This window comes from Scomber japonicus, chromosome 15 (genome assembly GCF_027409825.1).
Source record: "Scomber japonicus isolate fScoJap1 chromosome 15, fScoJap1.pri, whole genome shotgun sequence".
Lineage (NCBI taxonomy): Eukaryota > Metazoa > Chordata > Actinopteri > Scombriformes > Scombridae > Scomber > Scomber japonicus.
This window is the reverse complement of record NC_070592.1, coordinates 19,659,022-19,677,124: the sequence shown is the minus strand read 5'-3', so window position 1 is coordinate 19,677,124 and position 18,103 is coordinate 19,659,022. Positions and strand designations below refer to the sequence as shown.

Genomic DNA, 18,103 nt, shown 5'->3' with positions numbered 1-18,103 from the left:
CAGTACTGATAACAGAGCTCCTCTGTCTGCTATGTTTGTGTGCGGTGGTGTCTGTCAGATAGCTTCTTGTAAACGTCAGTTGATTTACTTGAATAAACAATACAAATACTAACTGCCATAAATTGGTTGTTGCCAGTAGATGCCAGTGCATCATGTCCACCTTGCCAAAAGTATTGTAGTCTAATACAACAGTCCTGTAGTAAATTCTCACTTCATGAAGGTAAGAGGCATTAAATCCACTGTATGATCATTTTGGAGGCTGTTTGGGGCTGTGTTGTTCCCCTCACTGACATTGCTCATGGGTTCAAATTGGAAAGGCTGAACAGAGACAGTTTATCTCACTGTAAGGGAAACAGACTGGGACCAAAAACTGCTGAGACCATTTGACATCACTACCCAGAATGCATTGCAACAATGGCGACCTACAAGTGAAATGATTTTTTTCTAATTGTATGAGAAATTAAGACACAGCAAGTGTTGTCATACCACATTTGTAATGATTAGTTGATGACAACTAAAGCGTACAAATCTCAATAGTTGGGGTTCCTCTGGACAGTTTTTAATATTTGCAGTCATGTGATATCTCCAGTGTAGACAGTATTAGGGAGCAGCATCAAGGTTACAAGTGAGTGTGGTGCCTACATCACATGCGTTTTTTAACACCTCTTCTTCAAAATGACTGGTCACATTAAAAATTCCAAGACCAAATTGGTCATGTGTTTTTAGGATTGATGTACAGTGCATTAAGGAAGAATTTAGCCCCTTGAAATTGTATTGTTAGAGAATGGGAGGAAAACATTGAAAACCTTATTGAATACTTAATATAGTCTCTTTACTTATCATACTTTCTATATGCTTGTGTTGTGTAGGATACAGAGCAGGGGGAAATGTGCATCAAGGGACTTGAACTTGGAATACTTGAACTTGGAATTGTTGAAGATGACAGAGCAGTCCAATACAAGATACATATAACAGCCTCTGCTCCTCCTGGAAGTATCCAGTGGCAGGGATTATTCACCTTCAGCCACAGGAGGCCAGTGCAGGTCAGTCAAGTTCTTGCATACCAAACTGGGGAAACTGGGTTTTTATAGACTCAGTTCTGTGCATAGAAATTGTCATGCTGAAACAGGAAGGGGACTTCCCCAAACTTCATTGATTGTAGTATTAAGTAATTGTGGGCTCTTTTATAATAACTAGTCTGTTTTTTATTCTCAAATCAATGACCCTAAACCTGTAAGCAGTTCCTTTTTTATAGCAAATTTGAGTACGTTTTAACTGATCTCTAATGTCTATTGATAAATGAGGAACCATTCAGAAAGTATTTCCTATTTTCTCCATATCCTGTGTGTAAAATATGTTTTTAATTACCTTGTTTTTAATTGTTAAAACTTTTACTTTAAATGAAGGGGAGATGAAGGATGAAGTGACTTGTGGTGTAGGGTGATTGTTGTCAAGATGCCTTTTAAGATTTTGCAATGATTTCCGCCATGACCCAGCACTCAAATCATAAAGATATAGTGATTCTGTTTGCTGAATATTTAAATATTTTAGAAATGTACTCAAAAACATTTACACATGACTTATTGAAATGAATTTACTGAAGTAAAAGAGAACTACAATTTCTTCATACTATACAAATAGGCTACAATACAATAATATATATTCAATTTATAATCCCTTTATATATTCTGCTATTTTATTATTTAACACAACCAATGTTATTTGCAATCCTTAAAACAGGAACAAAAAAGCTGAGTGGTTTTACTACAGGCATAATGCATGCCACTATGTATAATACATATGATAATATGTGCCCAAGATTCACATCTTTAAAATCCACTAGTCCATGTGTGCTTTCTCTCAGGTGCCTTTAGGAGCCACTAGTTGCTCAAAGTGCCACTGCTGTCTGGGCTGATGGGTGCAGGGGCGCATGAAGAGACCACCCACGCTGGAATGGGTGCTGACTTGTTTTGGTTGAACACTGTTGCTGTGTGGGGGGCCTCCGTCCTTTACAGCCTCCAGACATAACTGGGACTGTTGGTGAACAAGCTGGCCGCTCAGCTGAAGGGCAGAAAACAGACATATAGAGTTAGCCAAACACCTTTTTATAACCATACCAACAGTTTAGTGCACTGTCTTGCCTTTATGAACTTCCACTGGAGTCTGCTGGCTGTAGGTCGGGGATTGAGGCATGGAGAAAGGATCACTTGCTCGCCTTTGGTGTCTAAACACAAAGATCCCAATGGACCCCATCGCACTTCACCCTCAGAATTTAGATCACAGTGCTGCAACGACAACAGAGATAATTTTTGTCCCTGTGTGTCACCCGTCTCTTTCTGATTTACACTGCTGAAAAAAAGTGTTGTCATGGTTACCTGGCTCCCCGTCCCGCTGCATGGTGCTATATTCATGGACCCACCCTTCAGTCCGTGCTCTCTGGGGTAGTCTGCACAGCTACTGGTGCCAACATTGTAAAGCTTCAAACAGGCACCAAATGTCACACATCACAGTCTGTCATGTCCACCATAGTGTGTTGTGTGTTTGTTTGTGTTGTGCATGGGTGCACTACCTCTCCTGATAGTCCAGTCCTGTCCTGGGGGATGTAAAGTTGTGGATACACTGTAGTCAGGTACCACTGGAAGTTCCTACAGCCCAGAGTCTTCTTTAGTTGCAGACGCTCTGTGATGTCAGGGCTCTCAGACTGCACAAAAAAACAAAAAAACATTTTTGTGTTTATATTTTCAGTATTCAGGACACTCAGTTGATGTCTTGATGAAATCCCCCCAACACACACATACCTGCCTGATGAAGTGAGCCAGTGTGTCTCTCCTGTAGAAAATCTTCCTGTATGTGTCCATCCATGTGTCTGCAATGCGGATCTTGTTTTTCTGAAGCTGCTCATCTGGGAAGCGGTAAGGTAGGTGGTGGTGGTCTAGGTGGGCCACACGGGAGCAAGGAACCACCTCCATCGAGCCCCCGCATGACCACACCTAGGATAGCATAAAAGATAAAAACATGTTTATAACCCTGATATACTGTAAAAAGAAAAAAAGCTTCAGGAAAGAGATGTTGAAGCAGTATTGTTTCTGTTAAGTAGAACAAGAATTACTGTATTTTAATGTTGGTCCATGAATCATCTTTTCTTATACAAGTTTCAGACGGATTTTTATTTCTCCACACTGCACCATTTTACTATTTAACCTTCCACAGTACCGGCTACAATTCCACAGTATGACTTTTAATTGTCATCATAGGAAACCAAGTGGTCATGTAACATTTCCTTCTCATACTTGTGCAGTGAACAGGCAAAGACATTCCCAGACCACGATCCAACCTGAGATTTCCATTTGTGAAAGGCATCCCAGCTCAACATTCCTAAGGCCCTGACAGAAGGCAACTGAATCATTCAGGCAGAGCATCGCTTTAAAAAGATTATACGACTTAGTATGAAAAGCAAAGGCAATCTGTCATCTGCCTGTCCTGTGTGAGCGTGCAAATGGGAGGATTTAGTCGGAAAGTTTATACTAAATAATATCCCCCTTACCCTGATTGACAGCTCAATTTGTTCGCCCCCCCACAGCAGCATCCCCGGATCGTAGGCTCCCACACTCTGGAAGAAATGTCTGTCGATGGCCAGAACTCCACCTCCTAAAGCTGGGCTCCTGTCACAGTCATAATCAGCATCACTTTACTGGCCAAGAAAAAAACACAGGAATTTGTCTTGGTGTCACTGGAGCAAAAACACAGTACAAACGTCAGAGGATTACAGGCTCACTTTACAGGTTTCCAGTTCATAAATCTCTCTCATTTTTTGCACTTTTCATAGTAAAAGGTCAATTGTGCACCCATTAGCATTAACATACAAATGTATATGTGATGAATGCATCCTCTTGAGGTTCACTCAGTATTACATTAAGTAAAACTCATCTCTTTCAGGTATGTGAGAAGCAGTTGTAAACTCACCGCACAGGTTCAATATCCAAGCCAGGGTCCTTTTCTTGCAGCTGTGATTTTAACTCCCAGTAGAAGTCCAGTCTCCAGTCAAACATTCCCTTGACTGGCCACTGGGTGGCATTGTACTGAAACGTCTGCCAGTCTATCACATCCATGATGGGGGACACCACTCTGGTCCTGCAGAGACACCACATTCATCTGAACTGTGGTTTTAATATTGAAGTGAGTGTGTTTGTTGATATCTGTCAAGTATGGATTCAAAATGAGGGTGATGTTATGAATGGAAAGTGTGTTCCTGTCAGTAAATAAGAGTGACTATTTTTAAAATTCTGTTTTCCTTACCTGGATGTAATAATTGACAGCCTGTGTGCATCAAGGTGACATGGATGAAAATGGATGACATGGATTAAAAGGGAAATGGTTCCTCATCAGTGTGTGTTTATAATGCACATGTTATTGTTTATTGTCACAGAAGCCAAGTTTAGAAACAGGCATTGTCCTGCTGGGGCCTGTTCTGGTCCACATATGTTATTTGAAATACTTTTACCAAGAGGTCATGTGTGATATGATGTTCAGAGTACTGAAGAGATTAATGGGGGGGCGGGCAAGAAATGGGAGAAGGGTCAAACATGTGGCTGAGAGAGCTGAGTGGTTGCAGATTCCAAGCTGGAGAGTACAGCCTAATTACCTAGTCTAATTAGAGCTACGCTGCATGCAGTCTGAGACACAAGACCTGAGCCAAATCATGAGAGCTGAGGTTTGGGCACAGCAGCACATATACCCCCTGCCTTCCTAATGGGTGAGGACAACTGATCACTCCGAACACTACCATCTTCCCACTTTTCTCAAGTGCTTCTGTCAAACAGAACGCAACACAGACAAGCAAGCAGACAGTTTTAGCACATGCTGCAGGGTTGTAGTTTTCCCCAGCCAGCTGTTTATCTACGTCTTAATTATTCTTCAAACCATCACAACACATATTTGTCTATATTGTTGGCATTTAACCAGCAGAGCGATTTACAATGAGTGTGTGTTATCATACAACTGAATAACAAGGCACTGCTGTCCATTACTGTCCTACAGGATTAGAGTGAATACCTGTCCTGGGCCACTCTCTCCAGCAGCGGTTCCAGCCAGCCCTTCTGGCATTCACAGTGGGAGTCCATAAACACCAGCACCTCCCCAGCAGCCCTGGCAGCACCCAGACTACGGCATCCTCCAACACCCAGGCGCTTTGTGCTGCGAATCAAATGTACCCCATCCAGATGTGACACATACTCGCTCAGCACACTCTTCAGGTGACCTGAATTGTAGCGAAGACAAGAAAGAGTGATCAGCAAAGAAATCAGTCAGATGATGAATGGATCAATGTGGAGAGGCGCAGAAACGTGCCGTGTTGGCTCAGGTCGTCCAAAAGCAGGACCTCCCGCAGGTGCTGTTTGGGTGCAGTATCCAGCACGCTATGCACTGTGCGCAGGAGCGTGGACCAAGCCTCGTCATGGAAACAGATAACAACACTGACCGACGGCAGCGACTCACTGTACTGCTCCCCCAGACACCTGTTAGATGGGAAACAATTACACGCAATCAAGGCAACAACTTGGACGCTCTTTGATATCAAAGTGGGCTCATTTCATTGCAAAAACTTTGGTTTGTATTTTGTGAGCTTTGGCAAGATGTTCCATGCACTTACTTAGGATGGCGCGTCTCTGGCAGCCTGCGGTGCAGTGAAATCTTCTCGCTGACCATTTCGTTGAAACCGTACTTCTGCCCTGCAGACAGCTCCTTATCCTTTTCCACACCCTCCAGGTGCAGCCGCACTGCCTTCCCCATTTCACCGTGCGTAGGGGTCGCCGGAGTGATATGTTTATTTGTTACCGGCAGAAGCACCTTGTAAGTCCCCTTCCTCTGCGGAGGGCTCTTGGTGCCCTGCATCGATCGCACGAATAAAAGCTGGTCTTCTTGCAGAGAGTTGAGCGGGCTGAGGTCGACAACGAACTCTAAGGCATCATCCTGGTAGTCAACGACCTCCAAGTCCGGTGGATTGGGGACCCGCTGCAGGGGACGGCGGGGAGGGCCAGGTTTCTGATAACTGTTGTCCCTGTCCCGGTTAAACAGGTCCGAGAGTGCCAGCGTGACCAAGGCGAACCCGAGGAGCAGCAACCAGAGACAGAGCATCCTCCTCCGGAAAACTTTAGCTCTGCCCCACAGCTTCATGCTGGGGAGAGGGAAGAAGAGAGGGGTGCTTAGAAGTTAGCCCAGTGCTATCTTGTTTTCCTCATGTTGCCTTAACATTATTGCACTGAGTGTGTGCAGAGATTACCCAAGAAAGAGGAAAACAAATAAATCGTCCATAATCTCCTGACAAGTAGAGCTGTATCCATGGGGCATCAGACCTGGGATACGAGTGACAGACAGTGCAGGTTGAAGACAAACCCTCAACTTCTAACTGGTGGAGGTGCGCAGACTTCACTCTCATGATCCAGCTCATCCCGTGGTCCTAAAGCCTGCGTAAATCTGAGCCCTCAAATAACAACTTGAAGATGCACCTGATACATCCACCTGCTACATTTACACCTGCTGAGGGAGCTGAATGTCAATGTAATCTTAATATTTTCAGATGGTAGCAGAGATTACAATATTCTTTTTGGCAGCCTGTTCTCCGTGGCGCACATACTGTCAGATTCCTTTGAGTTGAGTTTTTTATGGGTTATTTTTATCTTATTGCTTTGCTAGGATGCATGCATTCACTGATGTTGATGTCTGTGGGACTCACTAGTTAGTTTTACTGTCATATGGTATCATTCTAATATTACTGTAACTTCAAGAATCCCAAAACTTCTGTTCTGTTATGAAACATTTTCTGTTATGGCTCAGTTTACCAAAGAAATATGTTTACTAGCAGCAGCAACAGTAAATTATAAATAAGCCCACACTGCAGTGGAATGAGACTGTTTTTATATTTCCTCCGGTCTGTGCGTGAGAGTCGGTTTGGTGCAGGCGTCTCCCCGGTGCGTCACACATCAAAAGACGCTCTCTCCGGCCAGCTGGCGGTGGGCCTCGCAGTCCCATGACCGTCTGTCGGTGCCGGGAAGAGGGGCGGCTCGCAGCTTCGATCTCCCCGGTTCTCCAGGGACATCTTGGCAGCCGTTGCTGCAGTTTTCATGTGAATGGAGACAAAGACCTCGATCCATCCCAGTTTGAGTGCAGGACGAGTGGAAAGATTTGGTCAGAAAGTTGTTTTCTATTGTATCGAAATGAATTTGGCACAAAGATTGGCACCAAATGAGATTATGGGGAAAAAAACTGTTTATAAGGGAAAGTGTTCATAAGTCATGTATTGAGTATCTCGGTGGAAAAAGTCAAATTTAACCTAATTATTTCCTAACACATTTTCCAAGTGACCTCAGAATACCTTAACAGGAGGTCAGATTGCCCAAGTTTTCTTCACCACATCACTAAATGAAGACCTTTCTGCGTCAACTCACTTCACAAGCTCTGTATTGTGGCTGACTTGAGCTGTGAAAGGCCACTGCATGTAACTTGGCAGTACAACCTGTGGAGATTTGAAGCCAGTTTGGCTGCAGTCAGACACCAGTTCCCTGTCCTGGTGGTGGTGGTGGTGACTGTCTGGCGGCCCTTGCCTCTGTGATTAGCTGTCCTGAGTGAGCTGGTGGGATTAGCAGCCTCCTGCCTTCTTTCCATTATCCACAAATACACTCACCCTCCCCTGTGCTCAGGATGACAGGGCAGAATGGCTTCTGATGATTATGATTACAGTATACAGAGGAGGGAGGGGGACACCTGGAGGGAGAGGATTGAGAAGTTGAAAGAGCAAAGGAGGGCGAGAAAGAGAGCAAGAAGGCCAGGGTGTTACAAAGAAGGTGGACATGAAAGAGAGGCATGAAAGACCTGAAAGAGGGAAAGAGAGAAACGGCAGGCTCCTGACTCCTGTGTTCTTGTGGGAATAATGTTTATAAGGCACGAGATTGAAAAGGAAAGGTCTTCATGTATTTCCAGTGCTGCACAGTGAACACTCCCATATGTTCCATCCTGCAGCCAAAACACACACACACACACTGAACTGAAGTTTCCACTGCCAGCACATTTTCAGAAACACACATAAACACAGAAAGAGCACAGATACACATATGCACACACACACACATAGTGAAAGAGGAGGTCCAGTCCCACACACACACATCCTCAGGAATGTGCCTGCATTCCTCCATCTGACGAGAAGCCAGAGCTGTAAATGAGAAAGCACGACAAGTAGGCCTTTTGCATGCATCCTCCTCCCCTCAAACACACACAAACAAAGTCCCGACCCCCCCCCCCCCCCCCCCCCCCACACACACACACACACATACACACATACACACAACCACACAACCACACACACAAACAGAGGGGGGGGGGGGGAGTAAAAATGAATGACAATTGGCTGCATGATGCATTTCTGGGCTGTTCATTCAAATTTCTGTTTTACAACCACTGAAGTCTTCTGGCCTGAAAAAGAGACAAAAAGAGAGCAACACACACACACACACACACACACACACACAAACACACACGCACATACAACATTGTAGCAGTAAGGTACTGGGCCATCATGTGCCATCTAGACAGTCTGAATTCTACTGGTGGGATGAACACCATTCTTCCAAAAGACATTTGCTCATTTGGTGTTTTGATGATGATGGTGGAGAGAGCCTGTCTAACACATTGTTTCAATATCTCCCATAGGTGTTTAATTAGGTTGACATCTGGTGACTGTGAAGGCCATAGCATATGACTCACATCATCTTCATAATCAAAACATTCAGAGCCCTGTGGATGGGGCCATTGTCGTCCTGGAGGATACCACTCCCATCGGGATAGAAATGTTTCATCACTCAGAACAACTTTGTATTGATTTGTAGTGAGTCTTAACCCTAACCCTAAGTGTGGACTCAAACCATGCCAGAATATCTATCTATCCATCTATCTATCTATCTATCTATCTATCTATCTATCTATCTAAAGAGTGAGAGAGGGAGACAGAGAGAGAGAGAGAGAGAGAGAGAGAGAGAGAGAGAGAGAGAGAGAGAGAGAGAGAGAGCGAGAGAGAGGGGGGGGAGAGAGAGAGAGAGAGAGAGAGAGAGAGAGAGAGAGAGAGAGAGAGAGAGAGAGAGAGAGAGAGACTGACTTTCATTTGTTTTAATGAGCTTCTGCGGAGTGGTGCTGCCCTCTACTGGTAAATGAACCGTATTGCTGTTCATTAAATGTATTTTTTCTAAATTCCAGGATTTTGACACACACATAAATAAAGAATAATATCAATAAAAAATCTTAAGTCAATATCAACCTGGTGAATTTCTTGAGGAATTTCATCACCGGATGTTCAGGTGTTATTAAGGTGGAATGAATGAAAAACATTAATTTTTTTGTTTGTTTCATTCATAAATGTCCAGCAGTCTATGTGGTTAGTGGGCTAAATGTGATCATATGATATCATTAATAATTTTTGTGTTTTATCTGCTCTTGATGGAACACAAACGCCACTGAAATACCAACAATAACACCGATTAGGCTGCATAGTATCATTACAGATGTTTAATAACTGTGATTTCAATGCACAAATAGCCGATTACAGAGTGGTGGTGTGACTTTAAGAAATAATTTAATTGGGTTATCATTATGTAGTCATGCACTGTATAGACACGCCAAATCATCACCCCCTTGGCAAGAAAACTTTATCAATGTCTGGGCTAATGATACTATACTGGATGCACGGTAGTTTATGTTGGTTTAATTCCTGACATCATTTGACCAATCAACCAGGGGATTTGAATCGATACGGCTCTAAATATTAAGCTGTTGCAGTTTCAAAGTTGACAGATTCTTCTCTCGTTGTGTTCTTCTTTGGTTTTAATGCGAAAAAAAATACATACATATATCATAGATACATTTTATCTGAATTCTTCTCCGCATGAAAAATGATCATCCATAATCTAGTTTAGGTGTTCTCATCGTTTTATGTTATAGAGTAAAGAATTTCCATATAGTAAAGAAGAAAGATTGATGAAAGCACATTTAGCTTGACTTTTAAACAGACATTTCAATTCGAGTGAGATGTCGTGTTTGCAGTTTGGGAGTCCTTGTTGTCGCTGTTTCCAAACTCTCCTTGTGACAGGGTAAATGCCCGTTAAAAAAATAATGAAGTTAATCACATGCTGGATGCTGTAGTGCCGTGGTGCTGTATATCAGACGCTGTCCTTCTGCTTTTGCGAGCGCAGCTGTGGCGCAACGTGAGTGCGTCTCATCATGACATAGCTCGAATTCGTCAACCTGAACGATTCTTCTTATTATAATTATTATTACTCTTTGAAAACTGACTGTCATGTGGTTAGCTACGGTTAGGACATTTGATGTTATCAAGCGTCCAGTCTTAAATTTAACGAAAACCCGCACAATCAAAAGATAACTTTATAATAGAGTTTTATAATTATATCAAATGTAATATGATTCGACTTGTTCAGGAAAGGAGATACTGATCAATCTGTGTCAAATTTTATGGGAATTATGACAATAAGTTACAAATGTCTTTAATACAATTCTCTTCATTTGGATAAATAATAAAACCGGAGCAATTTATAGTAAATCAAGTTTCAGAATCATACTAAAACTTGCTTGCTGATAACTAAGATGAGGGCCTGAATTCGCAAATAAATAAAAGAAAGTTGTCGCATATCGCACTGCAGCAACAACTAACAGTTTATAACATATTTTTTCCACGTTTATCACATTTTAAAAAGCGGATGATACCAAAACAGACAGGAGGTGATCATAAAGCCTCGATGCTTGAAGTTGCACATAGTTTATAGACCCTCCTTAGAATAAAAAAAAACCTTTATAATTTCTTGTCAAACAGAGTTGGGGAAGTAAAAACACGAGGGAGGGAGGGTGGGGGGGGCACGCGCATATACCATTTCTCTCGTGAGTTTCCTGCGTCCAGGACACTAATAAGGGATGAGATGCGTCTTGTTAGAACACATCACATGTTTGTGTGCTCAGCGGCCCCAGATTAAATTATCGAACATCAGGACAAGCAGGGGGAAGAACTGGCAGAGCTGGACGAGCAGAGTGTCGGACAACATCTGTCGGTGCGGAGAAAGTTTCGGGTGGTGGACAGGCTGCGTTTTTAAAACTTATTTTAATATTTTTTCCTACTGAGTTGTGGAAATGGGAGCCTTTAAATATCTTTTTCTTTTGGCTTGTGCTTGCTTTTTGTACCAAGCGGATGGACGCAAAAGTAAGTGTTGCTGCTTTAAACTTTAGTAGTCAGTGGGCTAATTTAAGTCAAAGTTATACAGTATTTTGTACAGTAAGTCTAAAGAGGTCTGATGTGGAAATATTAACCGCAAAAGCACCGTGTAAATGTCTTTGCTTCAATTTAAAGATTCAAACTGATATCACAGAGCTGCTGTAAACTTAACTGTTCTGACTGACAGATATCGTGTCATTAAGTATGAAATACACTATATTCGATATTTTTTGCGCAGTTTCTGTAATAACTGTCCAATAGTCAGCTGTCTGCAGTCAGAGTCCCATGAGTTTAATTAAGGCGTGTGCCCTGGCTGACGCTCTCCAGTCAGACTGTGGGTGAATAACAGACATTCAGTTAGAAAAATAGGAAATTATCTTTGCAAAGTAAAGGATTTTACATCCATAAAAGGAGTATACACCTCAACTTTTAAACTTTAACCTATTTCATTTACTAAGTGTAGCTCTGGAGAAAAGAACACCCTCAAAATGTAAAAAACACTTTTCATTTCAAACATCATTACAGTTTTTTAATCATTACAAATAGACTGCACATTATTTTAAAATGTCTATGTTTGCCATGCCATCAGCTGATCGTCTGCACATATGTCTGCCTTCACTGAGATCTGGATTCTTTTTCTTTTAATCAAATTACAGAGATGGAATTTGTTGTTTTCGTCTGCCATCCATACTTGGCAATTAAGATATGTCACTCAGGCTGAAGTCAAGATTAAAGGCATAGAACAAGTTTACTGGTCGACTAAAGACATTTTAACACGATAAGATACATTTATATTTAAGATAATAATCAATTAGTCACACATTTCATCTGTGTGAGTTTATCGTGATAGAACAGATATGCAAATTTTGTGGGGGGTTTTCCGTTTCTTTTGTGTCATGAACAATTTTAATTATATTGTGTGCTGGACCATAGCCCTCCTTATACTTACTTAATTCAATTAAAAGACTAATACTAATATTTAATTTTTTAAAAATTGGTTTACCTTTGAGGTGAACACACATTCAGATCATTATTATCATCATCATTATGATTATGATTATTATTATTATTATTATTATTATTATTATTATAGATTGGATTCGTGCTAGATTTTTAAAATTCTATAATTTTTCACACTGTCATGATCTGGCCATGATAACCTTATTGAACTTTATAATAGATAAGATATGAAATCAGCTGTGGTACCATATTTATAGACAGTGTGACAAAAGGACACATGGAGGAAAATAATCACCTTTTAAAATGTAGCAAGATGGAATTCTTGTCAATTTTTTTGCCAAATCAAATGAAATAAACAATTCACTGGCCTTCAAATGCACACCAATAACTAAGTAAATGTTTTCATATAGCTGTTCTGCTTTCTCTCTCCAGCGTACGCTGACATGTTTCCCCACAAGCACGCAGTAGCAGGAAAGTTTCCATTTCCAATCCCACCACTTCCACCAATCCCTGGCTGGGATCCTGACACCAACCCATGGGATGATTACCTCTACCCACCACTAACCCCAAAGCCAAAGGAACTCATGCACCGAAAAGGTGAGTTGAGTCATACTTTTTCTTCCGACTGCTTACTATTACATGCTGAATTGTTAACCTTGATGTCCACCTCTCCTAGCAGGTAAACCCAAAGTTCGTCTGACCAGCGACAGCCCGGCTCTCAATGGCTCTTCCATCTCCTTCACTGCCAAGCTGGAGCATCCTCCATGCCAGAAGGAAGATGCCAACGGGGACCTGATCTGGGATGAGCACTGTGAAGATGGTACGGAGCTGGAGGCCTCAGGTGCTGCCAGAAAGCCAGACCAGGCCGTGTCCTTTAACACATGACATCACACTCCACCACAAAACACCATGATGCCATCAAACCAATAGACTTAAAATAACACATGCTTTTGCTTTCCTTTCTTCTCCTGTGAGCAGCTAATGGTCAAGTGCGCTCTGGCTATGTGTATAACTGGACTTCCTGGTTGGATGACTACGGCTTTGGAAAGTGTATAGACAAGATAAAATGCAACGTATTCCCTGATGGAAAGCCTTTCCCTCAAAGCAATGACTGGAGACGCAAGAATTATGTCTACGTATGGCACACAATGGGTGAGATGCTTAAGTTTACAACTGCACACATGCACAAAGATCAAATCCATCTCAAACTGACTTCTTTCTTCTTTTGACTTTGACTTTGAATTTGTTCTAGGCCAATACTTTGAGACATGTGATGGCTCCTCTTCCAGCTTGACCCTCAACACCACAACCTTCCCCATGGGGGCAGAGGTCATGGAGGTCATGGTCTACAGGAAACGTGAGCGTAGGAAGTACAGCCCCCTTACCACTGACAACGGCATTTTCTACGTCACAGGTGGAGACAAAAATCATGTTGTCAAATAACTGTTTTTATGTTTCAGCAACTAGACAGCTCTCTGCACAAGTAGAAACCAAATTAATTATTTATCACTCCCTTACACACACTCTCTTTAGATAAGATCCCAGTGGCGGTCAACATCTCCCAGAAGGCTGCGGTCAACCAGTCAGAGAATGTTTTCTTCCGTGGTGATGATGTAGTCTTTCAAGTCAAGCTCCACGACCCCAGCGGCTACCTCAAAACCGCCACTGCCATTGACTACATCTGGGACTTTAGAGATGGCAACCAGCTGGTAACACACCGTGATGTGACCACACACACCTACAGCACGCTGGGGAAAATCAGTGTGAAGCTGGTGGTGGAGGCTGCATTTCCGATTGAATGTCCACCTGCTGTTGCCACCCCAACTCCAAGGAGTACAACACCAAAACCTCCTACAAGTAACAGACTGAAACATTTGACATATTTAGACATGTACATTCAAAGAGAAAAGCATTTTTGTGAGCTACTGTGTGTCCCTCACTCCTTATGGCATAATCTTGTTTTCACCATGTCTATCTCAGTGTCCACTGGGGGGCGCCAAAGTCAGGCATTTTCTAATTCTATAGTAGTGGCTTTAAAGTTACAGGAATGTTTTGACATTTGGGGAAATATGCTCTTGTAGATAGTCAAATGAATGCTCTAACATCTGTATGTTAAATCTGAGGCTACAAGCAGGAGATGGTTAGCTTAGCTTAGTGTAAAGGCTCTGTCCAAATATTTACAGTCCTCTCATCTAGCTCTCAGCAAGAGTGAATAAGCATATTATCCAAAATTTGGAACAATTCCTTGATATTGCACAAAAAAACATTAGATCTGTTCAAACTAGTCCAGGCACCTGTTACATTGGATAGGCCCTTTAATCACAAGTCAGGTTTGAAGACATGGACAACAACAAGGTAGACTAATAATGAAAGATGTTGTCCCTCAAGTCTCGATTCACCGTAATATATTCTAACATTATGTGCTCAAATGTAATATTATAGGTTTAAAAATATTAATTTCTGAAGGTTGAGCATGTTTCTGAAAATAGTTTTAATTGAGATTCATCAAAAATGGCAGATATTTGTATTTTCAAAACTGGACAAAGATACCACTACCACTAATTGGTAAGATGTGACCTTTCTGTCAGCAAGCACCCACCCTGTTAACACGGAGACGAACAATGGATTGATGACCTTACAAAACAGCAAAAAATGCAACATTAAAAAGGGACTTTCCCCAAGTAGAATATGAAGAATTACATAACAATGCACAGGTGTTTGTTGATCCTATCTGTTTTCTCATTTCTCTTCCTCCAGAGGCTCCCACACCTCCACCTGCTACTCATGCTGTTACTATCAAGATGGAGACCACACAGGGTGAGTTGTCACAGCTGTTTGTGTTTGCTGCGTGTATCTGAACACAAGCTCATTGATATTTAATCTAGGAATCTATAAATTGACTTTATGTTACCTGCATGTATCCATGCACACACATGCTTGTTCAGTCAGTTCACATCTTGCCAATTCTTTCATGTCCCAGTGCCATCCAGCACCACTCGTGCCTCCTCCACCCCCATTTCCACGACAACAGGGCTGCCCACCACAGAGTCCCTCCCCCCTATTGTTGCCACTCTTACCCCTGAGTCCAACCCCTCCACCGCCCTGGCCTGGCTCCGCAGCAGGCGTCCGGTCAACAGTAATGGGTGTTTTCGCTACGCCTATGGGACCTTCATGGGTAACATCAGCATAATTGGTAGGTGGGAGGACACACTTTCCTTTTCATGTCATCAGTGAGTTTAATTTTGTTCTATCAATTTTCAAATGTTATGATACATTTCCCAATTAGAACAAAGTTAAACATGACATTTCATATGGCCTTCCGAATTGCTTCATCATTTTATTTAGCAGGGTTATGTCATAAAGGAACAACAAATAAACAATACTGTCTATTACAACTGAACATAATTAAAAGACAATCCTTTGTGTCTGAAGTTGAATTATACAGAGATGTCTGCACGAATCAAATACAAAAATAAATTCAATTTCTTGCATGCAATTTTATGTGAAATATGGCAGGATTAGAATTTAATTTCAATAACGCTGATCCTTCATTTTTTTGGTCCATTTTTCCCTCACACAATCCTGTCTTTGTGGGCTTGCGTCATCATTTTAATGTTATGAAAAGATGATCTCACATCACAAACCAACTGTTTTAATCTGTTCTCCACAGAGCCCAAGCACCCAGTCAGCAGCCAGGCAAACAGCCGCATTGTGGACGTGTCGGCTGCCAGAGTGACCAACACTGACATCAACTTCCTGGTTAAATGTATGGGCAAGTGAGTATATCATTATTTAATCATTTATTTCAGAAATATGTCAAAAAGTGTTTTTATCTCCAAAAACAAAGTTTTAAGATGTCAATGACTTACTTGTAAAGCAGAAAATTTAATTCATCATTCATCTTCAGCATCCCCACTTCAGCCTGCACCATTGTGTCAGACCCCAGCTGTACTAAAGTGCACAACATCATGTGCGATGATGTGCCACCATCATCAGAGTGTGAGGTGCGTCTCAGGCGAACATTTCGGGAACCGGGTATCTACTGTGTCAACATCACTCTGGAGGACGCCAGCAGCTTGGCCCTGGCCAGCACCACCATCACCATCAACAAGTCCCAAGATACACCAGGTCAGTTACATCAGTTACATAAGCCCATACACAGCTGTTTGTTCTCAAATCCTACACATGTTCACAGTAAATACTTTTTTATAATGTGCTCTCATTATAAAAACACTCTTTTTTTAAATATCAGCTTTGTTAAAAGGTGATGAACCCAATCCCTCTTATTGCTATTCTCTGTAGTGTCCAAGACTCATCACACTGCAGAGGTGGTCCTCTCTGCGAGTGCTGTGCTGGTGGCCGTCTTTGCATTCATTGCATACCTGGTCTACAAGTAAGCAGTCTTCACCTTTAGATGTGAAGTTTAGATGTTTTTGTAAGGTTTAAGGTTTAGAGTACATTCTAATACATGTATACATAATGATCCTATATACGTAGCTCAGTACTCTTCAGTTTTATGATCCCATATGGAAGGAGAAGACACTCACAAAAAGGTGCAAGCATTATTAATACCAATGACAAACAGGTTTGCTAGAGGCAATGCTTTCACCCATTCAACGATTATCATCTTTCCCATTACTCATCTGCTTGTTTTATTCTTTTTCAACCCTTCCTTTACACATTTTTCATCGTTTTGACTCCACCTTGCTCATTTTCCTCCCAAATTCTTTTTCCTTCTCTCCTAGGCGCTATAAGGTGTACCGGCCCATACGTAGGTCACTAGTGGAAGATGCCTGTGTCCACGCTGGAGTCGGAGGTCGCATGATGCGCCTGAGGGAGACATTGTTCCCTTCCAGTGAGGAGAGTCATCACCTTCTTACTGAGAGACGCCCCCTGTAGGCTTTCTGTGGCACCTAAAGCCAAACTTAAGTTTCTCTTTTCTACCTTTAATGGCAAAAAATACTGAAGCCTATGCAAGATAAATCATGCAAATTTAAGCAAATGTTGAATCCTTGAAGAATCAAAATAACAGAAATACATTAATCTGTGTATGAAAATATTAGGAAATAATACTAATGCCTTGTGTTGTAATTTACTTGTTTAAGAGTGTTGGCTCCAGCAAATGGATAATGCTACAGCAGTAGATGACGAGTGAGATGATTTACTCAAGAAGTTGTTAAATGTCTGAATGAGGCACTGCTCTTTTTGATCTCCTTGATCTGGCTCCTCTGTGAATGAAGGCGTTGCCAGGAGATTAATTAGGTTCAAGTGACCGTTTTGGGGGCTTTTTTTTCATACAGAATAGTTGTGTCAAGAACTGCTTTACAATATTGTGAATTATCCTGTAACAATAATCCATAATTAATTATATCCTTGAGATTCTTTTCTGTTTTATAAAATATGTGCTTCAACTGATGATACTAGTATCAGTGGTCTCTTCTTTAATTAAAGGAATTCACTGGGAACTTGACATGAGGCCCCTAATAAAGGCTGTGAACTAACCACTCATCTTTTGAAGGCATTCAGTTCTCTTGCCATTTCTCTGTGGATTTTTAGGGTAACCTTGCTTCTGCACACAATCACAATTGACCTGCATATTATTCAATGCTTGAAAGGCTGGTGGAAATCAATGTTTAGCATTCACATCCATTTTAAACCAAGGTTATTATTTAAATAAAAGCAAAATATCAAATATTCACCATGGCAAGATTCGGCTAGTCTTACCCATCAGACTAAATAATGTTACACCCTCACTCACAGTACATATTTAGATTTATCACCTTCGTTTGCCAGCAATCAGCATTGCAAATCATTGACTATACACATAACATAGTGCCACTTAACAGCACTTTTCAGAATATCTTCAAGTTGCTATTTTTACCA

At 41.6% G+C, this 18,103-nt stretch overlaps 2 protein-coding genes across 5 annotated transcripts; one reads left to right on the top strand and one right to left on the bottom strand.

The window, feature by feature from the left end:
• Window positions 1-1,800: 1,800 nt before the first annotated feature.
• On the bottom strand, window positions 1,801-6,171 carry LOC128374447 (polypeptide N-acetylgalactosaminyltransferase 15-like). Its single transcript, XM_053334714.1, has 10 exons — window positions 5,648-6,171; window positions 5,347-5,513; window positions 5,053-5,257; window positions 3,964-4,131; window positions 3,545-3,662; window positions 2,799-2,990; window positions 2,570-2,701; window positions 2,376-2,477; window positions 2,142-2,285; window positions 1,801-2,061 (listed from the first exon to the last, which is right to left on the bottom strand). Exons 1-10 carry the CDS (start codon window positions 6,169-6,171, stop codon window positions 1,861-1,863), a joined length of 1,953 nt encoding a protein of 650 aa, XP_053190689.1. The 3' UTR covers window positions 1,801-1,860.
• A 4,838-nt stretch (window positions 6,172-11,009) lies between these two features.
• On the top strand, window positions 11,010-17,726 carry gpnmb (glycoprotein (transmembrane) nmb). 4 transcript variants are annotated; one of them, XM_053334713.1, is made up of 12 exons: window positions 11,010-11,248; window positions 12,653-12,817; window positions 12,900-13,040; window positions 13,199-13,372; window positions 13,473-13,634; window positions 13,754-14,077; window positions 14,978-15,037; window positions 15,201-15,413; window positions 15,891-15,996; window positions 16,128-16,348; window positions 16,523-16,613; window positions 16,966-17,726. In XM_053334713.1, the coding sequence occupies exons 1-12, from the start codon at window positions 11,179-11,181 to the stop codon at window positions 17,117-17,119; spliced, it is 1,881 nt and encodes a 626-aa protein (XP_053190688.1). In that variant the 5' UTR covers window positions 11,010-11,178; the 3' UTR covers window positions 17,120-17,726. The 4 variants fall into 4 exon arrangements, with proteins under 4 accessions (XP_053190688.1, XP_053190686.1, XP_053190687.1 ...); XM_053334711.1 differs by having other exon boundaries at window positions 12,900-13,061; XM_053334712.1 differs by having other exon boundaries at window positions 12,897-13,040.
• Window positions 17,727-18,103: the final 377 nt, after the last annotated feature.